General features: G+C 46.4%; 1 protein-coding gene across 1 annotated transcript in view; it reads left to right on the top strand.

The window, feature by feature from the left end:
- The window catches only part of GLIS3 (GLIS family zinc finger 3), a 438239-nt gene that overhangs the window by 406822 nt on the left and 4404 nt on the right, over nucleotides 1-27013 (top strand). The window contains 1 exon segment of the mRNA XM_077759313.1: nucleotides 5278-5453. Coding sequence (XP_077615439.1) covers nucleotides 5278-5453 — 176 coding nt within the window.

Genomic DNA, 27013 nt, shown 5'->3' with positions numbered 1-27013 from the left:
GGCCCCACACGGTCAGTGCTCAATAAATACCTTTTGGATGAATAAATGAATATGTTAGCTCAGATTTTACCATCCCCAGCAGGGGCTGAGATTATCTTTATTTGTACTTGAATTTGAGGCTGGGAGAAGTCAGGGAATTTATTTAGGATTACCCAGCTAGTGAGGGACAGAGCCACAGTCCAAGCCCAGTGGATCTTCCGTGATATCTATCTCCCTCTCCTGGCATCTGCAATTTTTCTGCACACGAGCTTCACTCATTCTCTGTGTCTCAGTTGGGACATTTCTGTGAAACAATGTAAGGTTGTTTCTGAGTACTGTATTTATGGGAAAGACAGCCTCTTTGCTTCGGGCCCACCTCACTGCAAGGTTGTGAGGCTCAGTATGAGCCGAGGGTGGGAGCAGACCACAGAACGGAAGGGCTGTCACCCACTACCCCTGTCAGGTGTTTCCTAAGATGTGTGTAGATATATCATTATAGAAGCCTTTTTAAGTCCTTCTTATCCAGAAGGTTTTTTATGAGCCCTTTAAAACCTGTTTCCCTCCTGGGCTTTGTTGTTGTTGTGTTGTGTTGTATTGTATTGTTTGTTTTGTTTTTTGGCAGGAGGTTGGGGGAAGGGTACAAACCTTTGAACCATGGCTCATGCTGAGGTTACATAAACTTCTCCACTAAATGAGTACAAATGGTTGACTCAGTTCTCTGGTTGCTTTTGTGTGAAGTGTTTCTGGTAAGCAGTGATGTCTAAAAAATTTTTATAGTCCGTTGTGTGCGTTTTGACATTAACAATCTTCTAATGTTTCAAAGAGACTGATGAGCTGCGTTGAATGAAATCTATGAAATGTCAACCGCAGATCAGCAGCAGGGGGAACAGAGTTGGACCTAGAAAGATTTCAGACATTCTCTCTTCTGGCTCTCGGACACTGTAGCTGTAACTACACTGATCTGTAACTCAGAATGGATTAGAGTGACGTCATCTTGTCCTGATGTAATGCGGGATGAGCTCTTCCATGGGAGGAAAATTGTAAATCACTGCAACTTAGACTCAGCACCAAACTTGTTTATTTTAGCATCAAAATATTTTAATTCACGGTCTTTGGATTTAAAAAAAAATCTCTGGGGGCACCTGGGTGGCTCAGTTGGTTAAGCATCTGACTTTGGCTCAGGTCATGATCTCACTGTTTGTAGGTTTGAGCCCTGCATTGGGCTCTGTGCTGACAGCTCAGAGCCTGGAGCCTGCTTCACATTCTGTGTCTCCCTCTCTCTGCCCCTCCCCTGCTCACGCTCTCTCTCTCTTTCTCAGAAATAAACTAAACATTAAAAAATAAGTAAATAAATAAATAAAGATTTTAAAAATCTCTGTTTTGGGCAGAGTACTTAGACCAGATTCATTTTGTATGTGTGTGCACATGTTAAAAAAAAAAACCAAGGTTGGAATGTTAGCAAAGAGGCTAAGACAATGGGATTGTGAGGACCCACACCCAACCTTCAGTAACAGTGTGAACATGCCATGTTGAGCTTAGTGAGCTTCCATTTAAGTGTGCCTGTTCTTGGTTCTTTGCTCATTTCTGGAGTGAATGGCCTTAAACCACTCATGTTTCTTGAGTCCTTTTGGCTTAAAAAAAAGTTTCCAGGGGTGCCTGGGTGACTCAGTCAGTTAAACATTCAACTTTGGCTCTAGACATGATCTCACAGTTCATGGGATCAAGCCCTGCATTGCACTCTGTGCTGACAGCTCAGAGCCTGGAGCCTGCTTCTGATTCTGTGTCTCCCTCTCTATCTGTCCGTCCTCTGCTCACACTCTGCCTCTCTCTCTCTCTTTCTCTCTCTCTCAGATATAAATAAACATTAAAACAATTTTTTAAAAAAGTTTCTGGCATCTGTCTTGTTACAAGTTGTCAGTAATTGTTCCAGAAGCTTCCAGGACCTTCCCTCTAACAGTAGGGCTCCTCCACTTCTGCCCTCCTCCCCTGCCCCTTCACCTCTCTGATTTTGATGTGCTTAATTCTACTGTACTATGAGCTGGTTATCTAGTAAGCAGGTCTACAAAAATTAAATTTAAATTAGTAGAGAGATTAGGAGAGATTTTTCAATAACATCCCATGTACCATTTTTCAGCAGTGACAAAATTAAATCTATGTGCTATACTTGAAAATTAATCACATTTACATACTCATTTCTTACACTGGGCTTTTCCATGCTGAATTCTTTTTTTTTTAATATTTTTATTTATTTCTAGGAGAGAGAGAGAGAGCGTGAGCAGGGGAGGGTCAGAGAGAGAGGGAGTCACAGACTGAAACAGGCTCCAGGCTCCGAGCTGGCAGTCAGCACAGAGCCCAATGCGGGGCCCGAGCCCACCAACCGCGAGATCATGACCTAAGCGAAAGTCGGACGCTTAACCGACTAAACCACCCAGGCGCCCCTCCGTGCTGAATTCTTATGTATTCCCTGGGTTGTAGCAATTGTTGGGTAATCGTAATCACATCTTGTCACTTTTCACCTTTTCTATGTATGCGTAAAACTTGAGATTTCCATAGGAGTCCTTTCCCTTTCCAAATCAAGGACTTCTTAAGGTGTTCATTTATCTCAGCCAGAATAGTTTACATTTAAATTTTTATTAGTACTTGATATGAAGTGACATACTCTATTTTAAAATTATGTTAACTTTATACCATATAATCTTACTTATTTGAACAACCTGGAGAAAACTTTAGTCGGAATTAGCAAAAAGCAAAATGTGGAGTGAGTTGAAGTCTTAGTAGTTATATTTTATTCCCCCCACGTCTCTCAGATCAGCATTGCTAACACCTTGGTGTGGTAACCACCCGTGTGTTTTCCTTTGCTCTCCATCATTACATTATGTAATATGTGGTAGCCAAGAGGGCTCGACCAGGGTTTGGAACTTGTGTGAATGAACAGTTAAGAACGATTTGTAATTATCAGATAATTATATACTCTCTAGATTGATACATAGATATATCATTCATAGGTAGATATATAATGTATATATAGCTATTGTAGGAATCTGTTGTAGGAATCTAAATTCTAGATGACTCCTTCATGAATTCTGTCCTTTTAGTTGTTTGAATTCTCCCCGTCTTTATAGCTAGTAATCACAGTTCACTCTATAGACACATCATCCCAAATTACAGAAAGATGAAATTTTATATTGCTCACAGTCTCTGCCTCCGTCCCCCTCCCCATCTACCTTTTCTATCTTTGTTAATTGAACCCTTGTGTATGAGTCTGACTCACTTGCTGGGGGGTGGGGGAAACAAAATCCCTTTCCTCCATCAAGCTGCCAGTACCAGGGTCAGCTACATACTGTGACTTGTGCCATCTACACATCTTTGCCCCATCGGTCCTCAACAGAAAGGAAAAGTGGCAGAAGTACCAGAGAAAAGACCAGAAAACCATTGAGCGTGTGCCGCATCTTTTATTCCCAGATGAAGAAATATAATTAGGAAGCAAGTCAGAGGATCTTGCCGCTTTGCCCAGAGCCAAAACTGAGATGCCAGTGACACAGGTTGTTTTCCAATTCAAACTCTCCCCGCTGTCCCTGGGGGCCTCCTGCCCACAGGCTCCGGGGGCTGAGTGCTGGTGTGGACTCCTCTTAGCCTGAAGTCTGCGATCCCACAATGCCTCAGCCCCTCCCATGACTTCAGAGCGCATTTCCAGACACATTAGAGACACACTCCCCAGGAAAATCGCCTCCATATGAGGAATCCTGGCCTACAAGTTCTCACTAGATGTTCTCAGGGCAACGCCAGGGCTCATTTGCTCTGTGTTCTCTCAGGCCCGTTCAACTCAGCACATCTTTTCAAGCTAATTCCGATGAGAACGACACGCTTGGAAGATAGGTATTTGCCCAGCCCAGGGCACTCAATTACTGTGCTCCTCCCGCAAAGTGAAAAGAGGCGTCTAACCCAGCCGGTATGTCTCGGCCTTCTCCAGAGACTTCTCTTGTCCAGCCCCTTCCTTGATTCCTGCACCCCCTTCCCACGCAGCCTCCTTGGGGGCCCTTCAGCCCGCACTTTCTTACTGCCGCAGTACGAACGCCCAGGCACGGCCCCGTGAACTCCCCCAATTCCCAGCATTGCACATGACCTTATAAATTTGGCCCGTTCCGTGTCCCTCTTCACCATCCACAGCCCTACACAAGATCCCAGCAAAGTGAAGGGACTCGCCCTGGTGAAATAAGCCGTGTACACCGCAGGCAGCCTCTATGGGGTTAGCGTAAAACAAAGCCTGTCTTTTCACCCGAGGTCAGAAACAGCCACCCCAAAGTTTTCAGGTCACTGGGACTTTTTTGGGGGAGGGGGGCAAACAATTCACTGCTGATCCAGATCGCTCCCCAGTTACTTTGCGACTCCATTTCACTGCACTGGTTCCCTGCGGCAGCCCACTCCTGACGGCGGCCTGTGGACACCCTGCTCTCACGGGGACACCTTCCCGTCAGCACTGGGAAGTCCCAACTGTCGTTTTAGACACAGAGAGTCAGACCCTGCCGGTTGCCGTCTTACAATTAGAAGAATGGTACACGGCTGTCAGTCTTGTATCTCAGGTTAGTTGACCGTGTCCCCTTATTTAAACAACTCTGTGTCCCTGCTCAGAAGCTCCTGACAGCCCTGTTACGATTAGCACGTGTGAACGTGAACAGTGTCCCGCATCGCGTTCCCGTTGTGCCCTGGGCAGTGTTCTCCGCCACGCTCGGATCCCACGCAGATAGCCTGGGTTCTGGGTCTCAAACCGCACTTGACCTTCGAGGTTTAAATTCACTCATTCTTGGCAAAAGAAAAGGTATCGTTGAAAGAGAACAGGGTTAGAGAGGCTTACAATAAAGACCTGTAGCACTTCTTGGACCTCAGACATGTCTCACAGAACAAAATGTTTATGAGCTAAGTGTAAATGAATCAGAAACATAAGGATCAAATTTCCCCTCAAATGCAAACGAACTTAAAAATTAGCAGAGAAAGGGGCCTGGCAAAAGATGTGCTTTGAATTTCACCAAAGCCAGCGTATTTGAAATGCATTTTAAGAGTCTTGACAGACCCCAGTTTGACTACGTTTTCCCCTGGTTGGTCTCTTTTATCCCCTCAGTATCTCCATTGAGAAGTCAGGGGTTCACAACAGGAGAGCAAAGTCTTCACCCATCTCTTTTGAGGGCTTTTTGTCACGCTCTGATCCAGCCAGTGTGGAAATTGGAATTCGGCTTTGAAAGGTTTGCCTCTGCTCCTGCCTTTTAACGTCCCTCACGCTTCCTCTTATACGCCTTTTCCCAGGTTTGTGTCTTCTGCCCCGTCGCCTCACATCAGCCCCCGGAGGGTTCCAGCTGCTTCTTCAGTCCTGCAGAGAACGCAGGCCCCCCACACCCAGCCGCCACCGGGCACGTCACACCTGAAGGCTTACCAGCCAGAAACAAACTCGTCCTTTCAACCAAATGGAATCCATGTCCACGGTAAGTGGGGAGCCGGCCACCCCCTAGAGTCTTGAAAAGCGATGTGCTGTCGCTTTCAGACAGATGTCTTAGTTACCAGGGGTGGGTGTCTGTGGTTCTGTCACACGCCAGGCTGCGGCTTTAATGACTTTCCTCTAAAATGTCACATTTCGGGGCAGCTGAGCGGCTCGGTCAGTTGAGCGTCCAACTCTTGATTTTGGCTCAGGTCATGATCTCACGGTTCATGGGATCAAGCCCCGCGTCAGGCTCCATGCTGACATCGTGGAGCCTGCTTGGGAGTCTCTCTCTCTCACCCTTCCTCTCTCTCTGCCCCTCCCCTCCCCAAAAAATACATAAACACTTAAAATTTTTTTTCAATAAAATAGAATGTCACACTTCCTCATCCTGAAATCTCATAGTATTTCCCTGGTGTTGGCACTAAGCTGGTATAACTTTTGACGCCCGAAGTGGTCAGCCCAAGATGATGATCCGTTCATTGACCAGCAATTTAACGCCTCACGGACAGGCCCTAACTGCAGCAACCTGTTTCCTAAATAAGAAACCAGCCACGTCAAAGGGAGTAACGGGAATGCTTTTGCCCAGGCACACCCCTCCTCCCGCAGATCTGATATCCTCAGAACCTCTCCATCCTTCAAGGCCCAGGTGAAATGACACCTCCTCTCAGAAGCCTTCCCTGGTTTCCTAGCTGGATTTCCTCTCTCCTGGCTCTAGACTCTGACTGCATATCACCTGCATCTCTCTGATGGTACTCTAGCTCTCTCCCTTCCTTGTGAGTTACTTCTTTGTGAGGAAAACGTGCCTTTACTTCTTACCGAGGTCAGAATCTTCTGACTCGTTCTTTTTTGTAGAGTACTTAGCCCAGTACTCGACATGTTGTGAAGACACACAGATACTTGAGAAGTGCAGAGAGAAAGAAGAAGAGGGAAAGAAGGCGAGAGACATCATGATGGTGTTCAAAATGTACAGATCCAGTGTTTTAACTTAGAACATCCGTGTAGAACTAAGTTTGACTTAATTTCTTTCTTTACACCAATTTTGCTGACTCAAGCACCTATCTTTGTGAACATCCATAGAGTTCGGTTGTCAAATCATGTAGATTCAGACCATGCACAGCCTTTTACTTCCTCAGGGGAAAGGGGATACTATCCATTTAAATAAGAGTTTCAACTCCTGAAAAAAAGGATTCTCCTCCCTCTGTCTCTTGCTGATTCCTCAGTTTGTTCACACAGATCATGACCTGAGCCGAAGTCTGATGCTTAACCGACTGAGCCACCCGGTGACCCTCTCTTCCTTGCCTTTATGGGACTCTTTGAGAATAAGGATCATGTTTCTAGCCTCGCGGCAAACATAACTCTTGGTGCAAAGTAGGCATTTAGTAAATATTTACTGAATAAATGATTGACACTCTCTCATGCAACAACTGCAAAAGGAAACAAGACCCAGAAAATGAGGTCTACCTTACCATTTTGCCCTGCCTCCTGGCAAAAGACTTCTCCCATATTTCTCTTCTTTAGTGGAATCGTGAGTACATCGTCAGCTTGAAGGTGTGGAGTTGTTCTTTTTTTTTTTTTTAACTTTGACTTTATTGGTTAAAAATTCCCATGGCCAGTCAGAAACTGCTAACAGCAGCCTAAAAATAAACGGTGAGCCTTTCTGGAAGAGATCAGGGTACGGCTGTGCAGATTGGGAAATCATAACTCTCTCGTAGAAGATGGGCAAGTGGCCCACTGTGATGGGTTCACAAAGGGAGTGTCCGTGACTTAGCCACCGGGCCACTGCTAGGGATGACGGAGTAGGCATCCAGACACAGCCTTACTCCATCGTCCAAGCATTTTGTCTGAAAATGTTTTTCTGGAACTTGCTAGGCACGAGCACTGCTCATCAACTGCTCCTTAGGATAAGGAGAAAATTGATCTAATATTTTATAAGTGGGTGATACCGTGCTGGGGGCAAGAGGAGGTGGAGACACCTTCTAAATGAGTTGTAATTTTTGGCCGTGCCTTTCAGCCTCAGTTGGATTAGTTTGCTGGGTGACATCATACAGCATCTTGGTCACGGGCAACTTCATCTCCTAATAAAACTAGGTTTTTAAAACCCCGAGCACTGTGTTAGGGTTGCTAACACAACAGCCACAATGAGTGAGTGTTCTGTCTTTCACGAAGTTCATGGCCTTAATGAGTGTTGTCACCCCGTCCTTTCTGTACTCCCTGCGGTAGGTAAAGGTCAGAGAAAAATGTCATTGGTATATTTTTAGAGATGGGAACTGAGACAAAGAAGAATACCAAATGTCTAGGCATGGCTGCCTTCTTGGCAAAGCACTTGGCGTCTTAAACAAGAGGTCCGCATTTCCAAGCCACATTCTTCATCTCCGTGTTTCTAAGTCAAAGGCACACGCAAATAAATATGTGTTTCCATCTTTCCATGGGAAAATATATTTGTATGTAGATGCTGTTGCCTTACAGAGAGCCATGAGAGTTAGAATTCAAAGGCCTTTGGCCCTACACATGTGGACGAAAATGAGGTCCCACTGAATTTTGCTCATGCCGTATTAATTGATAGAGTGCTTAGACCTGTATTCTGTGTGTGTGTGTGTTTATTTGCTTACTATTGTAGTATGCTTGACATACAGTGTTATATTAGTTTCAGGTGTGCAATGTAGTGGTTCAACAATTCTGTACATTACACCACACTCACCATAATAAGTGTACTCACCATCTGTCACCATACAACATTATTACAATATTAATGAGTGTTTTGTAAAAGGCATACTTTGAAAAGATGAATAGTATTGCTTTTTCGAGTTCCCTCACCTAGGGAATGACCCCGGACTGGAGCTCAGTTTTATTGATTCTTCATCCACTCCGTCCAATAATATTTCCTTCGTCAGAAAGTGGATAAGGTGTCATTTCTTTTCACGTTTGAATGCTGATAGCATTTATGGGTGTCTGTTTGGGTAGCATCTCCAAGGCAACTTCTAAGTACATTTTAGTCTTTTATTTCAGATGTAAACACAGGAGCAACCCTTTCCAATCATGTGAGCTTATTCCTCAGCCTTTCCTTTCTCTTTGGGACCATTCTCTTGCCCAGGCAAGCTTCAGAATTTTGCCTGGATTAGTTGCCCGAGAGTTGATATTTGTACGTTTTGTTACGGTACTAATGGATAATTTCTTTTTAAATGCCCTATTCATTCCAGGCTGTTAGAATGCCATGGGAATTCCTAGAACAGGACTTTCACAACCCTCCTGCTTCTGAGCCCATCAAGGAGAGGCCACGTTCAGTTCCGCAAATGACATGAGTGCGTTTAATTGCAGTGATGCATGCAATACTACTACTAATAATCTCAAGAAGCACCTGGTTAACTCAGAGGAGGGTATCATCGAAGCCTTCCTAGAGGTGACCCTTAAGTAGGGTTTTGAAGACGAATAGCTCATTGGCTGGGCTGTGTGGGCAGAGCCCTTCCAGGAAGGGGAACGCGAGGTGCGCAGTCAGGAACGCAGACGACAGCAAGGTGCGTGCCTGGAGAGAAGAGCCAAAGGCTGTTCATTTGTGGCTGGGAGGCTCAGGTTAAGGCGTGGAGTTGAGAGAGGGAGAGGAGGCTGGGACCCAGCCAGAGGAGCCCCTGTTGGGACTGAGGCCATGCTGAGTGTAATACCACTGAGTGGAGAAGCCAGCCTGCCGTTCTAGAAACGTAAGCCAGGGCATTGTGTGGGGACCCGAATTGGAGACATAGGAACGTTACCTGCGAACTGCTGGGATTGTATCAGACCAGCCCCACAGAGCACCCCAACAACAGTGACTTGAATAAATAGTCTGGTTCCCTCAGATGGCGGCTGGTAAGGTAGACGAATGTTGTCAGAATAACGCGGAGTTGTGTTTGTAAAGCCGGAGGCTTTTCCAGGCAGGAGGAGCTGGAATAGCTGCCACAGAGGTGGGAGCCCCTTCAGTCTGTCTGGAAATGAGCATGACCCTAGGGGCTCCTTCCCCAGAGAGGTGCGCGCCTGGCCTCCTGCGGCCCTGGCCACTGGCCCGGCCCGTTCTCGCACCTGTTGTCTTGGTTGCTGCCGGCCGGCTTTTCCAGTTGACACTTCTGTGCAGTTCTGAACCACCAAGGAGCCTCACGCCACACAGAACTGGCTGCCCTGGGTCCCTGTTGATCGTGTTGCTTAGTGCTCTAGTTAGAAGCTTCCGTCGATTTCGAGTGCCCTGTCACAAGTCCAAGTTCTCCCAAAGAGCCTGTTCTTTGCAGCCCACAAGACACAGAGCACAAGACTTTTCTGAGTTTCTTTCTCATGTGGGAGCAGCACCCCAAGGTATGGGTTTGCTCGACGCCCAGTGGTAGACCGCGCTCGGTGCGGGAGTGGCCCACGGAGCCCCGAGGTGCCCGCCGCTGCCGCCTCCCGGCTCTGCCATCTGAGGCTTCCATCCGCCCAGTGACAGCATAGGTGCTGACGTTCCATGTCTTGTCTCAGTGTCAGGCAGAGGGAAAGGAGGGCGGTGAAGTACAAGCGTCCCCTGAACTTCGTCACGTGGCTGCCCGCACCTGCAAGGCAGTCTGGGAGGAAGGCTGTCTGTGTGCACCGCCAGGCATCCCAGAATCGTGACCCTGTTCATAATGTGTATCGGGTAGCCACGCTGCAGGGCCTGCCAACCATTCCCCAGGCCGGTTTTCCCATCTGCAAGATGGACTCCTTCTCGCAGATTCCTTCACACACGGATTGCCTCTTGGAAATCAGGGGAAGAGGCTTTGTGGGGACTCTGCCCCCCATCTCTTAGGTTTCTGTGTTTTCCACTGCTTGCTCGCTCTTTCACCCTCCGCAGTTGCCAGTTGCCACCACACAGGTTTCCATCACGCGTGATCCAGTCATTAGACTTCATTAGGAAAACACCAGGGAGCTGCGTCCCAGCGGGGCAGGCTGACCGCAGGGCAGGGGCGGGGAGGGGAGCCTTCTCTGTCGGCCCTGGCTTCTGGGGTTCTCTCTGTGATTTAGAACAGACCCTGTGGCCCCGGAGGAGCCCGCTGGTCCGCTCCCAGACACCGGTGGCATTTTCCTTCCCCAGCTTGGCCTGTAAGCCTGACGGCCCCGTTCAAACGGGCTGCCCCAGGAAACAAAAGGTTTCCAGCCCCCAACAGGCCCCCAGCAACAAAACACATTTATAAATGGCTCGTCCTACCAAACAGCCCAACTGTCTTTCCAGCCGAAGGACCCTGCGAGCATTGATGTTTGCACGGAACGAGGTAGCGGTTACACATTTAACATCTTCCTCCGCGCTCCCCTGTTTACTTACAGTGATTGTGCAATGGCACTTTCCGGAAGAGGCCTACGGGTTACCGCCGCCGCTGATCTCACTGCCAGGGGTTTATGTGAACTGTTTAAAGGTTAGTGTTTTTAGAGGCACATGGTAGAGACAATAAACATACCCCCTCCCACAGGAAATGTAGTCACATCTACATATGTGCAGTTGTGAAATAAAACATAGCAAGCCTAGAAGTCATGTTGCTTACAATTTAAGCGTGTGTCACAACTTCCCCTTGAAATCTCTGGAAGACCATTAAGATTGATTGTAAATCAGATCTTCACCCAGGAAGCTGAGAGAGCATGAGCCCGTGAGCTTGCTCCACATCTTTCCGACATTACCATCAGCAGCCCCAATCAGGCCTCATTTCTGGTATCAGCCATGAGGTTATTAATGCTCATATAGTACTAGGGATTGATGATTAGATCCGGAGAAATTCTTAATTACTCTTATACACTTAATTACTACAGAATTGCCCCAAGAGCAGTTTTCCGTAACCAGTACTTGATGAATTCTGACAGTGTGCTAATTCTATTAAAGAAAAGTTAAATTTAGGTGCGCGAATTGGATGTAGTTGGCATTTTGGCGTGTTGGGCTTTGTGGGAGGGTGTGCATCAGAAGAGCCATTCGAATGGTTATTGAGATGAACTGTGAATAGTCTCTTTGTAATTACACACACACACACACACACACACACACACAAAGATTAAATCCATATACCCATAAGGATAGTAAGATGACTGAGTCAACAGGGACACCTGGGTGTCTCAGTCAGTTAAGAGTCCAACTTCGACTCAGGTCGAATCTCATGATTCATAGGTTCAAGCCCCGTTGGGCTCTGTGCTGACAGCTCAGAGCCTGGAACCTGTTTTGGATTCTGTGTCTCCTTTTCTCTCTGCCCCCCCACCCACTAGTTCTCTCTCTCTCTCTCTCTCTCTCTGTCTCTGTCTCTCTCTCTCTCTCTCTCTCAAAAATAAACAAACATTTTGAAAAATTTTTTAAATGACCAAGTCAGCTAACCATCACTAAACTGTAACTGTGCTCAGGACAGGAACTGCATTCTCATGCAAGGTTTCGCACATAGTAAATGGTTAATAAAAGCCTGTTGAGTAAATAACAATGATTAAAAGGATGGCAGGGGAGGAGGAGCAGAGGGGTTTTTGCTTATGCCTCCTTGAACTCTTTGGTAGAGGCAGCCCTTGGCAAAACTGGGGTTAGGAGTCAAGTTTGCAGGGCCCCTCCTTTCTCTGAGCACTTGCTGCTGTTTCTGCCTCTCTTGTTACAAATACGGGGCTCCCCCAACTGCCTGGGATCCCTCCCTGGAGGAAAGATGACGGTCCAATGATTCACTGACATGTTAAGGTAAACTTAGTATAGGAAGTGTTCCTTCCCATGAGTCTTTGCACACCTGGGGCTTAGTGCCCAGCAGTGAAAAGCGAGGCAGGGGCCGCCCTGTGCAGCGGGGGCAGCCGGGGCTCCTGGGCGGAAGAGACATTTCGAGACCTTCCCACAGGTAAAAGTCCCCTGTTTCCCCAAGCTGTCCAAGCGTTGTTTTCAGTCTTCAAAGTATTCACAGCCACTGGCTTACATACCCGGGAGCTGGTCGTAGTATCTCAGAAGAGATAACCACAAGGGGAAACTGTGACTTGCCCCAGTGATACGGGGAGAGAAATCATGAACTATAGGAGATGAAAAGCACTTTAGCGTCCGGCGGATCTGCCTGGAACCCTACAGACAAGTCATGCGATGCCCTGAGTCCCCGTTTCCTGGCTCTTCATAGCGAGGTAGCGACGCCTCTCTTTCAGAGTTGGTGTAAGAGTGAGAGAAAGTGCCTCGCCCATGGTAGACGCCCACTTCATTAGAGTTTCTGTTTTTGCCATGTTCCAGATACTGGGTGCTCTGGATGCATCCACTTGTGTTGTTCAACTGTCAGAAAAACCTTAGTAAACATACCAGCATCCCCTCCGCTCCCGGGCGAGGCTGCGGCATAAAGCACCTTGCGCCGGGTCACGCACCTAGGGAATATCAGAGCTGGTTTGAGGAACAGCCTCACCCCAACCCCACACCCCCTGTCCTTCGGGACGGTGCCTGTAGGTACAGTGCTATGGACGTCTTTAGTTGCTTGGGAATTCTGTTTGTGTGGCAGCATTAACGATGAGGTTCCTTCCAGGGCTAAACTTCTGCTGGCCGTTCGGGAGGGTGTATGCTGGGGCCCTGGGTGGCTCAGTCGGTTGAGCAGCTGACTCTTGATTATGATCTCGTGGTCGTGAGATCAAGCCCCCTGTCGGGCTCTGCGCGGAGTGTGAAGCCTGCTTAACCTTCTCTCTCCCTCCCTCCCTCTCTCTCTGTCTCCCTCTGTCTCTCTCTCTCTCTCTCTCTCTCCTTCTCTCCTCATCCCTCCCCTTTGCATGAGCATGCTCTCTCTCTTTCCCTCCCTCCCTCTCATGAAAAGAAGAAGGAAGGAAGGGATTATTCAATCCCATTTTACAGATGAGGGATCTGAATCACTGAAACCTTAAGTCACTTGCCCTAGATTTCTTACTCTTGAAATGGTGGAGCTGGAAACTATGCCCAGGACCATCTGACAGCAGTCTACACTCTCAATCAGGGGCTATGCTGCTACTTGTGGGTATAGGGAAGGGAGCACTCACCTCTGTTTGTGCTCACGGCAGGCGGGGGGAGGGGCAGCCTCTCTGCTCCTGTGTTTGCCTCTCTGGCACATGCACGCCAGGTAACCTGATGACTAACTCAACAAACCAGGGTTATTGGTCTCTTAGCCCAATAACTGTATTCAAATACAGTTTAAGAATTCTCGCCAACTATTTTAAATTAGAAAAGGAAAATTTTACCTGGTCATTTTGTTTTTAAGGTGCTTAGGGTACTTAGGCTTATACTGATGAAAGATAATGACTATGAAGACAGTGACTTTAAATGTTTATAGAGATGAAATGTATGTGTGTATGTGCACTTAAATACACTTACTGTATACATGTGCATACACGCATGCCCTGTTACAAAAATGGGCTCACATTCTGCATTTTGTTTTATGGCTTTTTTTTTTAACTTAAAAATATAGATGATTCTGCTTTTGAGGTAAATGTATATAGAGCAAGTCCGTTTTTAATTTTTGTAACGTTTATTTATTTTTGAGAGACAGAGCGTGAGAGGGGGAGGGCAGAGAGAGAGAGAGACACAGAATCTGAAGCAGGCTCCAGGCTCCAAGCTGTCAGCACAGAGCCCAACGTGGGGCTCGAACCCACAAACCGTGAGATGATGACCTGACCGGAACTCGGATGCTTTGCTTCACCGACTCAGCCACCCAGGTGTCCCAGAGCAACTCCTTTTTTAAAAAACTGTGCAGTACCTACAGGAGCATATCATTTTTTAATCATTCCTCTACTGACATTTTTTTGCTTTTACTAACAATGCTATATTACATGAACACTCTCACACACCTATGTCTCTCTTTCCATGCTTTCTTCAGGAATTACTTCTGGAAGAGAAGTTGCCAAATTGATGGATATGTGCATTTTAAAGTTGGATAGGTAATGCCATAGATCCCTTAGCAAAGGCTTCGCCGGCCCCACTTCCCTACCCTAGATATCGTCACATCATTTTATTTCTCATCAGCTTGTGCAACAAAGTTGTTTTGCTTTTTCCTTTGACTAGTAATGTGATTCAGCAGCTTTTCATATTTTTATTGAGTTCTAAAGTTACTTTCATTATAACAGGAATGAAGTGGCCATAACTGCTACTTACTTAGGTGTTTATATTACTTGTCGAGCAGTTTGCCCACTCTTTCACCCTGCTGAGCAGGCCATGTCACTGGAGGCATACCAGTTTGTTTTCTTAATTGGAACCCAAAAATGTATCAAAGAGAAGGAAAATAACCAGGAAGCTTCTGTTTCATTGATTATTGTGACTTCCCTGTCAGTTAACTTAAAAGCATTTATGGAAAAGTGTTTGATGAGCATTATTACAGATTCAGGGCTTTTTCATTCTTTTGGGGAATTAATGACATTTTTTTCTCGAGAAGCAAATGTTCTGTCTTATATCTGAAACTCCTGAAGTTTAGCCTCTCTTTGAATGGAGCTCTTAAAATCAAGTTAAATATTTTCTTATAACTCTTTTTACAGGCTGCTTAGTTGGGCTCTTCGGAGATGAACATATTAACGGCAATCTGTGTCTTGTAATTCTTGTATTTTTAGTTGGAATTTTCCTTGTAAACATGATAAGCAATTGATGGTTTGAAGAAAAAATGTGAATAGCTGTGGGTGGAGTTTCCTCAAAATAAAGGGGGGGTGAAGCCGACATCAGGAACATATGGGTTACTGGCAATGAGGCCACTGTGTTAAGAAGACAAAATAACAACAATGAAACATCAGAACTGCCTTGATCTGTGCTCATTCAGATCATCTGGGCTCAGACCACGTTGCGAAACAACCCAGTTTCCTTAGGATTTCTGGGTGGTTTACCTACAATTGTAAGCACCTTTCTGATTACAGAATGTTTCCCTTTCCAGATTTCCAAATTGTTCTAATTAAACTCTCCATTTCATTCTTTAGCAAGGTCTTGGAGAAGTAGACCTTATAAGATGTGACCAATGAAGTAAAAACATTCAGACACTTTTCGGGATCATTTAAGTGTAACGTTCAGCCTTTCCCCTCCTACATTCCTCCACCAGACCCAGTCTCTTATCACACATCCCAAAGCACAGCCTTTTTTGAGTTGTTAAATTTTCTTGTCATTATGGCCAAATGATTCAGGAGATCTGAATTAGCCAAGCATTTATCCAAGGTCCTTTTGCATCTGTGGATCTGCGGTGTTTTTATTCATACCAGTGAGGTCAAGGACAGTACCTGCATTTATATTGCAATGTAGGTTTTATAAATTACTCTTAGGTACAAAAGTGTCATCAGTACCTAGCGACTACAGTGGAACTGCTCAGTAAGATATTTGTTGGGTGAATTCTCACAGTAACTTTGTGAAGAGAGGAGGAAATCTATTTCTGCCCCTATTTAGAGATGGAACTCAGAGTAGTGGATCAGATTCCTTGACCATGGGATGGTTTCCTAAAAGAGAGCAGGGCATTCTGTGGATGGGTCGAGTTCCCCAGTTCTTCTGCCCAGCCTTTCACCTCCTCGTGTTCAGTGGCCTCTCTGGCACCCGGCACAAAAAGGTGGTGTGGAGCAGCACAGCTCTCGGGGCCCCTGCACCAGGCCAGTCATATCTTCATCATCTTTGTTTCTTCCTCCATTTAAAAAAAAAAAAACAACCATGTTAGAACAGGAAGTCATGCTGGTAAGCTGTTGTGTAGACGGTTCATAGTCAGAATCTTTGAGCTTAGTTATGGTCCCTCTCACCATTGGTATTTGCACCAGAGGCTCTAGTGTGGATGTCATTGACTCTTTCTCAGATACTCCACTCCTGTTCCATGCCAGGTCCTCTCTGGGGCACCAAAGCTATCTAGGTAGAGGAAACAGACACAAGTGCTGCCTGTCCAGGGCTTGTATTTAAGGGGTGATGCTTTGCAAGCAAACCCTTTGAACTCAGAGAATACTTCTCATGGCCCATGTGTAGGCAGGCAATCGTGCCATCTGTTTACTCCCTGTAGCACTTGGCACATTTTTAGATGCTTAATACCCCAAATTTAGGAGTTTGGTGTGCAGTGGGATGCGATTAAGCCAGAAAGGAAGGACCCTGTAGACTGTGCACACCCATCAGAGCATGGACCCCCAGGTGGCAGTGAGGAAGTCAGTCTAGCCAAAGGAGTGGGGTAGAGACAGCAGGTCATAAACTCGGTGGTCCGGATTAGTAGCCAGTGTCCACAAGGTCTAACAAGATAAAAAGGCAAGTTTCCTGGCAGTCAGATGGAAGGGGGGGACATGGATCCTGGAATCCAGTGACGTTCTTAAGGCTTCATAAAGGTAATGTCCACTCTGCTATCTCAAACCCACTTATATATATTCCTTTACTGATTTACTGCAAGCCCAGATTTCATCTCAGCATTCGAGTGGATACATTTAGAGAAAGTCCAATAGTATGGAACAGGAACTTCACTGTGAGGCAGAGTTCGACAGGAGAAATACTCAGGCCATTGGCACAAGTGTGAGGTGGGGCCCACTCTTAGATCAGAGTGCTGGGAAATTATATAATCACAGACGTGGATTCACACAAGCAAGAAGTCACCTCGTCAGTGCACTGGAGATTTTGTGGGAATATGGTTACAGCTGGCCAACAGAAGTCTGTGTCACAAGATAAGTATGGGGCCCACAGTAAGACCAGGACTTGTGAGTCACTCAGAGGAGGTCCCATGATTTCACCTTGACCAAGAACTTGAATATGCAAGAAGGGCACTGGGGTGGGGAGGGAGGCCATCCTGATCCATATCTACTGCGAGTTTAATCCAGAGTCACTTGAGGGCACTCATCGTGACTTTATCCCCAAGAGTCCGAGTCCAGCAGAAAGGACAGGGGACCAGCCCAGGAGAGGAGGTACCTATCAGAAGTCCTCTCTTCCTTATTTCTAATGAAATTCGAGCTATTCTGTGCTTTCCTATCGGTGTATTTCATTTGGAAGACTTTCAGATTAAAAATCATCTAAAGGTGTCCTTACTATCTCCTACTCTTTAGTGTAAGACATACCTTGTCAGGCATGAAGATTTCCAGGCCGTTCACCCAGGTGTGCTGCCTCACTAAGCCTGCCCAGAGCTGAGCTGGAGCTGATGCTGTCGCACCTGCTCTAAGAGTCGCTGGCCTAGACCCCAGCTGTAGGGTTGATGCTCCCTTGCACAATCAGAGGCCATCCAGAGGAACCAACTGGCCAGTGGCAGAGAAAGTAAATATTTACCAGTGTGTCCTTCTTCCTCTACTTCCTGGGGAAGTCCTGTAAATGTGGCACAATCCAAAACGTGTCGAGAGCCAGGGTGGCTCTCAGGGACCCCAGCAGGGGGTTTGCAGCGCTTCATCGCTGTCTGGAATCCTTTTCTCTGCCAGACCTTTTTACAACAGAGCTAGCTTGGAAGGACAAAGGAACATCTTTATTCTTTGCCATTCTTTCCTTATTGTGCTTTGGGCCCGAGTACCCCCGAGTCAGGTGCCTGTGGGCTTTATGGAGCAGACTTCTCTCTTCGGCCAGGGCAGATACACCTTTGTACTTGAAGAATGCAGGAGGGTAAGTGGCACAAGGCTGTTGAGATGAGAGGGGCTAGAATTCGCAGTGGGTTTTACTGTTTGCCAAATACTGTCACACTTATTGTTTCATGTGATCCTTACAGCCCCTCAGTAGGGGGACATATACCAGCTACAGGGGGGCCCCCACTCATACGGAAATTCCCAGCTCATTCTCCTCAACCCCAAGCAGTAGCCAAAGTGTTCACATCACATGACCATCAGACACAGTGTCCAGATCCTGAACACTCCATTCTGGGGCCTCACACGGATCTGGGGTTTTTGAGTCAAAGGCAGGTGTTGGGTGTGGGTGGCAAGTCATGGGCACCTGGGGCCCGCACCCCATCCAGTTGTCCCTTCTGCTTCTTTCCTCTCCTACCGTGAGGATGCTGCCTCCACGTGAGTACTGTTACCCCCCTTTATAAACAGGGACCCATAGGCTCGAAGGGGCTGTGGTTTCCTCAAGAACACGGGCCAGTAAATGCCAAAGCCAGGCTTTCAGATCCATTTTAGACTCTCTGGTCTTCTGGTTTTGAGAGCCTTTATTTTATGTAACTTCCAAGTGTTTTATTATCACCGTCAGAATTCACTGAACCGTTTTACTATCACTGTATCTACCCACACATGGCAATTACGGAGACACATTGCAATTAGTTTACTTTGGCAGCTTATCACTTTGAGAATTTGGAAGCCAGAGGCCACCACGCGTTAGGGTTTTGGGTGGGTTGAGGATATTTTAAATGAATATGGATGACGTCCCTGAACCGGAGTGTTTTACACACGCCTTCATTCCCACCCTGCTGTGTCCCATTTCCCTGGTGACCCCGTCAGCTGCAGGCTTCGCCCACTCCCAGCCCCTTGTTTGACCCTTTGCAGACATCTCTAGCAGCCCCTCTCCCTCCTCCCTTACCCTGCCTCCAAACCTTACTCTGCGGACAAAAATGTCAATACCTTGAGGTGCTGTGCAGGGTGCAAGCCCGGGAAAGCACCCAGAATGTTCGAGTGTGTCTTGCTGTGACGTGTCAACAGGCCCCAGAGGCCACAGTTGGAAATGGCTCCCCTTCTTGGATCCAGTTGGACTTTTCTAAGTAGAAGCCCCGAGCTCTGCACAGCACTGGACCCAGAGCAAGGGGACCAGGCAGTTGCTCCTGTGGTCAGTATTGGAGCCACAGTCCCGTGTTCGTACAATAGGAACATGTCCAAGTGGGATTTTAAGGGTTATTATTTCCATTATTTTCCTCTTTCCTAGTACAGTAGCTGCTTAAATGTCAGTCGTAAATAGCTCGAGTGCTTTGCAAGCTGGTTCAGTTCTCAGCCCGAAGAAAAATCTGTCTTCCTCACACAGTCTGTAAGCCGCTCCTGAAGCTTCCCCATTTATAGACTTCATATTAAAATGAAGAGTCATTTCCTCCACCACGTCCAGGGAAGAGACTTCGTAGAGCTCTGGCTACATGAAGACCTGAGTGACGTTGATGGCCACAACCAGGAGCCCCCAAAATGACCATCAAATTTGGAGATTCTGCTTTGCAGATATCATTTTTTTATTTTTATTTTTTTAATGTTTTTATTTATTTCTGAGAGAAAGAGAGAGACAGTGTGAGCAGGGGAGGGTCAGAGAGAGAGGGAGATACAGAATCTGAAGCAGGTTCCAGGCTCTGAGCTAGCTGTCAACACAGAGCCCGACGCAGAGTCGAACCCACGAACCATGAGATCATGACCTGAGTCAAAGTCAGACACTTAACCAACTGAGCCACCCAGGTGTCCCAATAGATATCATTTTATACTTAAGAGTTATGAGAGAGAAAAACTGCTGAAGAATTGTTGTACATTATACAGAACCTTGAAATACTTATGATACTATTTCATGGTAATAATAATTGCTCCTATTTACTAAGGGTCTTCTGCACACCAGGGAAGGCAATATACACTTTTATAAACACTCTCGTATATAATGCTTCCCACAACCCCATAACATAGGTATTATTTTATAAGAAAACGAGGCCCAAGCAGGAAAATCATGTATCCAAACAGGATAAATTAATACAGCTGGTTAATGGGCCATCCAGGATTCAAACGCAGATCCAAGTTGTCCATACAATGGATAGAAATAAAATCAGAAAAATGGACAAAAGAAATTTCTGAAATGTTTCTTGTTTCTACTTTTAAGGGTTTTTAGAATGTTTTTAGTAGTTGGTTAGTGATTTTATTGCTTTTTATTTGTTAATTCAATGCTCTTCTCTCTATTGAAAGTGTATGTTATGAAACGTTGGTCCAGTGTGAATAAATTGCCTCTGATCTGGCAATAAAGGGCATCAACAAAAATGGAAGGGTTCTTTTTAAGTTTATTTGGCCCCCGAGCTCCAGCCCTGGTGGTTCGGATGAACTCTGTCACCAGACAGCTCAGGGTTTGAGCCTTAGCGCCGCACCTTGGTAGCTCTAAGGATTTGGGTGAGTTACTTTAACTTCTCTGCTTCTTTGGCTCAAACTAGGGACAACGCTGCTCAACTCCAAAGTACTGTAAGGATAAAGATTTTCTTTATGAAGCACAAAGGACAGTGGTTGACATGGAACAAAGAAATACCAGTCCCTGTCCCTCCTTCTGATAGAATTCCCTGACTGGTTGGCGTATCACTAACCAGAGCGTTCTACAAAAATTGCCAAAGCCAGAGGACTGCAAATGAGAAGGCTCTGAACTTAGTAGAAACTAATACAGGGGCTGTTTTACTCCTGCTGCCCGTGTATTTTTAAGATAAAGGCTAGATCCGTAAATAATTCCAAATGCCTGCATGTTTAGAAATATTAAAGTGGTTGCATGAATTTTCCTCTTCTCTCTCATCTGCACAGTATCAATATAAGCAAAGTCCTGGTTAGAAAGGCAGGGAATGCAACGATTCCTCTGCTTCCAATCTTTTTGTCTCTGCAATGGGAACATTTGTCTGAATCCCTTACTTATAAGGCAGGAATATCAGAAGCCTACGTGAGGAGGAATCCTACACGTATTCTCCCAAGGCACCCTGTAAGTCCTAGGTGTGTGATTTCCTGGGCCCTTCTTCGAGTAAGGTTGCAGTATATAAAATGAGACTTACAGGGCGCCTGTGTGGCTTAGTCGGTTGAGTGTCCAACTCTTGACTTCGGCTCAGGTCGTGATCCCACAGTTCATGGGTTTGAGCCCCACGTTGGGCTCTGTGCTCACAGTGTGGACACTTCTTGAGATTCTCTCTCCCTCTCCCCCTCTCTTTCTACCCCTCTCCAGCTTGTGCTTTCTCTCCCCCTCTCAAAATAAATAAATAAAAATGTTAAAAAATCAATAAAATCAAACCAGACTAGCAAGTGGGGATGCCAAAGACCACGTGCTTGTGGCCTTCAGAAGCATTAGCGGAGACTTGCCTCTGTTTCCCCGTCTTCTGGTTGGCTTGCGTCATGGGTCACAGGAGGTATTCGAAGGGGGCAGCTCCGGGGTCCTGAGTGAGTAGGAGGAAACGCGTGAAGAGCCATAGGAGAGTTGGAGAAGGAGAGGGAGCCGAAGGGAGTAGTGTTGTGCGTCCTCTCTGTGTGTCCCCACGCCTGGGCTCTCTGGTTTGGAGCATCCTGTTCATCACCTATGTTCATCCATGCTTCCTTCCCATGCAGCAATTCTAGAACTGAGGCCAAAAAAAAAAAAAACACTCTCTACATTTCCTAAAGTAACCCACAAAATTATAGTCTCTGCAGAAAAATAATCAGATCCATAAAGCTCATAAATATATATCCTCCCTTCCACTTGGCTAGCAAACAGCTGTGCCACCAAAGAGCTTTGGCACCACCACCACCAAGAAACAGTCCCCGGGGCCAGTCCCCAGTAGAGCCGCAGGATGGCCTCCTCACGGGACCTGCCATCATGAGCCAGGGCCAGAAGGAGGGCGCTGCCATTCAAAACTTTTGTGAAAGTTCTGAGAGCATCCACACATCTTTCTCCTCTCTTGCGTCTTCTGCCTCCCACCCTGCACGCATCCTGGACAGAGGAGTCAGAGCCTGTACATCCCTTAAAGAAAATGTCCTTTTTTATTGTCGCCATACATGGTATGAAACTCTGTTACTTGGTTTCTCATTTATATGTTTATCTGTCTTTCCCTCTAAAACAGTCTCCAAGAAGACACGCAGTGAGTTCTAGCCACCATCGCGTGTCTAGCGCTCAGGTGCTCAGTAAGTAGTTGCCGAGTGAATAAAAGCAGGAAACTGGAAATGCTTGTGTTGGGAGAGGGAAAGGGAAAGGGCCCGTTAACAAGGTGCTAATACTGCGTGCCAGGCACACGCTCAGCACTTGACGTGGGTCTTCTCTTCCAGGCCTCTTGAGTCTTCACTCTTATCTTACAACTAGATACTGTGAGCCCCCTACTTTACAAAACTACTGCAACAGGGGAAAACACACACATAATCCGAGTTCCTTCTGGAAGGTCCAAGACACAGCTGACCTCCAAAGCCTGGCAGTGGCCGACCGCAGCAGTGCCTGGCCTGACCCCTGAAACGATGCCCTCGGGTCACACTGAAGTGATTGCGTCGCATTCACAACGGACGCTTCTACATCCACGTCTACTCAGGCCACACCCACTGGGGGAAGTGGTTCTCGGGAACCTTGCTCACTCCCTCGAGGGGGTCCCCCGTGGGCTGCCTGCCCCTCTGAATTGTCATCATGGTCCCAGCAGAGCTCACCACAGGGAGGGGTCAGTCTTGATTCTGAACACCGTCCATCCGGCGTTTTTCCTGGTGCCCAGAGTTTGGTGATGGTTCCCAGCCTCACCTTCGAGGAAAACAAGAATTAGGCTTTGCAAAGCCACCTGCTACATATACAAACCCGCTGGGTACACAGCTCCCCGACACAGCGCCTTGACGAGGTGCAGGCTGATGGTATGGCTCCCTGTCCACGGGGGGTGAACAGTTGGTTAGAGCCTCTGTGTTGAACTTTACGCCACCATCGTGCCGTAGGGATGCTGGGGAGGGTCATTGCCACTCCCAGTGGGCATGGCCAGCTATGTCCGCGGTCTCTGGGCGACATGTTTCCTTTTCCTTCTACTTCCAGAGGAGAATGTGGCTTGCTCCTTCAGGAGAGCTGAAATGCCCTGGAAGATTTTGCTTCAAACAGTGTTCATCCGCCCTCTTGAGGTTTGCAAGTTGGCTGGCCATCATTTACTTACGTATTTATATATTGGTTTCTTCCACAAAGATTGGAGTGGTAAATCTTCCAGGAAAAGATAAATGTAATAAGGAGTCGAATATATTTCCTATCTTGAAAGCCATGAGTCTAAGAAGAATTGTCTGGCTTTTATTTAAACCCTGGGTGGTGGGCCATGTGTTTTTCCTTCAGGAATTTAACCAGAAACATTTTTTTTTTTAATTTTAAAGTTTATCTGCTTATTTTGAGAGAAAAGAGAGCAAGAGTATGAGCAGGAGAAGGGCAGAGACAGAGGGAGAGGGAGCATCCCAAGCAGGCTCTGCACTGTCAGCGCAGAGCCCGATGTGGGGCTCGAACTCACAAACCTGTGAGATGATGACCTGATCTGAAACCAAGAGTCAGAGGCTTAGCCAACTGAGCCACCAGATGCCCCATCACCAGAAACCTCTCTGAAACAAGGTCCACTAACCGTGGCGGGGGGAGGGGGCAGAGTGCCCTGGAGCTGGACATGTGGCTGTTTAAGTTTCAATTAATTAAAATTAAATAAAGGAAAGAGCCGGTTCCTCTGTTGCACCAGCCCCATCTCAAGCACTCGGTAACCATGTGTAGCTCTTGTACGGAACAGCAAGATACAGGCAGAGATAGATCATTTCCGTCATCGAGGAAAGTTCGGTTGGGCTGGGGCTGCCGTAGAGAACACCCTTCTGTGATCACATGTCATCAGGAAATTCCTCTCCCGTCTGACTTCCCTCGCCCCGCCCACCGCCCCTTCCACTTTGGGAAGGAAACCCTCACCCAGCTTCACGGGCTGCTTTCCTATCATTAGCAGCAGTAGTGACTGTGAACTCCTGATCAAACGTGTCATCACAGAGGCCTCAGTGACCCCACGTGAAAAAGTGAAGAGGAAGGTTTTTTAAGAATGGAGTTTAGTGAGGGGCTCCCGGGGGGCTCAGTCTATTGAGCGTCCAACTCGATTTCAGCTCTGGTCAGGATCTCATGGTTCGTGGGTTCAAGCCCTGTTTTGGGCTCAGCGCTGACAGTGTGGAACCTGTTTGGGATTCTCTCTCTTTCTCTTTCTGTGCTCCTCCCCCGCTCGTGCTCTCTAAATAAACAAACAAAAACATTAAAAAATAAAAAAAAGAACGAAGTCTAGTACTGCATGAAGCCCATAGAGAGTATTAGGGGGGGAAAAGAGAAAACAAAGCAATATATCATGCCAGCTTTGTGTGTCTATATATCTGAATGTGGAAATAAAGAAAGTTTTTCCTTTTTTTGTTTATACTAGTCTACATTTTCTAGTTGGCACAATTAATTTCAGATAATTTTTGTTTGTTTCAAGTTTTTATTTAAATTTTAGGTAGTGAGCATATAGTGTAGTATTGGCTTCAGGAGTAGAATTTCATGATCCAAATATTTTTTATAGTTAGAAAAACAGGCATGTTTTTAGTTTTTTACTGTTGAATTTTGAAAGGGAGAGAGTGAGTGGAGGAGGGGGCAGAAAGCAGGGGGTGGGAGGGTGACAGGGACAGAGGATCTGAAATGGGCTCTACGGTGACAGCACAGAGCCCGACGCAGGGCTCGAACTCATGAGCCGTGAAATCATGACCTTAACTGAAGTCAAATACTTAACTAACTGAGACCCCCAGGCGCTCCCAGGTGTGTTTTTAGAAGGGAAAACATTTCCCCAAAATCAACAAGAGGAGGAATGATTCTCCTTGACCTTGGCCTTCAGGGTCTGCAGTTGGGTAGAGCCAATTTATCTGCAGATTCCTTCCTGTCCTCCACCCCCTCCATTTTTAAGAAGCAAAATAACTTGGAAAATGGGGAAGAGGTGGTTTTATAACTGAAGGTGACAGCTAACATTTATTGCCCACCTGAATGTTCGTGTCTGTTCTCACGCTGTTATAACTGCGTGCTCTCTCTCTGATGCATTATCAGTCCTCAAGGACAAGGTATTATCTTCTGTTTCTTTAGTCTCTCCAACAGCACCTGGGCCAGCACCTGATAATCCTCACTGACTGGCTGACTGACTGATAGATTGGCTGATCTTGCCATCATTCTTGTCTTATGCCCACGAAATGTGTTAACATCTTGCCTCATTTTGCTTTTGGTCCGTGAGGTAGTGTTCCATACAGATTCACTACACGAAATCCAGCCGCTGGAATACAGGAGCCATTCGTCAGAAAATGAGCTAGGCTTCCTTAGGGTTCGTGTGTGTAGCAAGACCCTAATGGAATTTTTTTTAATTTCGTTCATTTTCTGAAAACAGCCCTGGGAAGAGAAGACGTTAAAGCTCTTTGACTTGACTGACGACAGCCATCCACACCAGTAAATTTGGCATCTCTAGTGACTGGCTTCTTGGAGGGAGGGATTTAATAAAGAGGATTTTCCTTCCCCGAGTTGGCTGTGACCGCGATCGGACATGCTTGTTGGGCATTCTGGTTCCCACTGTTCTTGTGTCAGACAGGACGCCCACAGGCAGGAATTACCATCCACTCTGCCTTCTCACTCCAATCCAGGCCGACGGGAGCCTGGAGGACGGAGTCCAGAATTCCGGATTTACAAGTTAACCTCACCGGTGTGTTTCACCACACGATACACCTTTTACACTCGCACGTCACAACACTCAGATGTCGGTTGAAGCCAGGTAACACTTCTGCTCTCTTAGAAGCATGAGAGAAGATAGGGAAGAGAGAGAATGGTTTTCACAAAAGGTCAGTGAAGGTCTGTATCACTGTACCTGACATACCTGAATGATGGGCGTCCCTATTTGAGGAGTTGTGGGAGCTTAGTGACAAATGTCGTCTTCTCTTGGAAGGGTAACAGTACACTGAGGAATGCTGTCAGGGAATTCATGGGTGACAAATGTGTGCAGAGCCAGCACAGTGATATAAATAGCAGATACTGTCTGTTCTCCTCTGTGAGGAGACATTACATTCTAATAAACCAATTGTGTGGTCCATGGTCCTGTTTTCATCCCGACATACGTGACTGGCCGCCAGGTACCCAAAATCAAGATCAGTCCAAGGAACCACCCAAACCTCAAAGCTGCTCATCCAAGATCCCTTCAGATCACTCAGACATGTGCTGCTTTGAGCTTGCGCCAGGGGTGAGCGAGGAAATCAGGACGTGTGTCAGGCACTGCGGGATCTGGGAACCAATGTGGGCAAGATGTGCACAGCTCAGGTCCCCACAGGGACAAGACTGTTCCAGAGGATTACGCCAGGGAAGCGGGTGTGCGCCACATGTCTGCTGCTGTTTCGATTTGGTTATTGTTGAAGGACTGACCTGTTGCCTTTTTGAAAATTTAATTTCTCCTAATAGGTTGGGGTGGGTTTATTTTTGAGAACTCGGTTGTTATAAAAGTGAATTTTAATTTTATTAAAAAAATTTTATAAAATTAAAATTCACTTTTTAATTTTACTCACTTAACAAACACATCATATATTGTGTACACTAAAATATGTTACACAAATATTAATGATGTAATTATCAAGTTATATTCTGTAACATGTAAATATTAACTCTTCTCATGTTCATAAATAACTCAGTGAGGCTAGGTACTACTTTTAACCCCATTTTACAGATTAGAAAACAGACACTGGGAGGCTATGTAATTCACTAAGACTGTGCAGTTGGTAAGTGGCTATGCGGGGTCTTGAACCCAGGAAGTCTGGTTCCAGCATACTTGCCCTTCACCATTGTTAAAATTCAGAAAAATATAAAGCCTGCACTGTATACACCGCATGTTAGCTAGCTTGACACTAGATTATACTTCATAAAAATATATATTTATATAAAGCCAGACAGAACCAGCCCAATGACAACTACGGAAGTGTTGCAGTGACTTCTGTGCTCTGCAGACACTCTCACGTGACTGCACCCAGTCTCCATATTCTGCTTCACATCTTGCTTTTGTTTTCTTCTGAACCTCATGTAACGGTCTT

The sequence above is a fragment of the Crocuta crocuta genome, unplaced genomic scaffold (genome assembly GCF_008692635.1).
Source record: "Crocuta crocuta isolate KB4526 unplaced genomic scaffold, BGI_CrCroc_1.0 scaffold41, whole genome shotgun sequence".
Lineage (NCBI taxonomy): Eukaryota > Metazoa > Chordata > Mammalia > Carnivora > Hyaenidae > Crocuta > Crocuta crocuta.
Note: the sequence above shows the minus strand (reverse complement) of the source record. Positions and strands in the feature narration are given on the sequence as shown.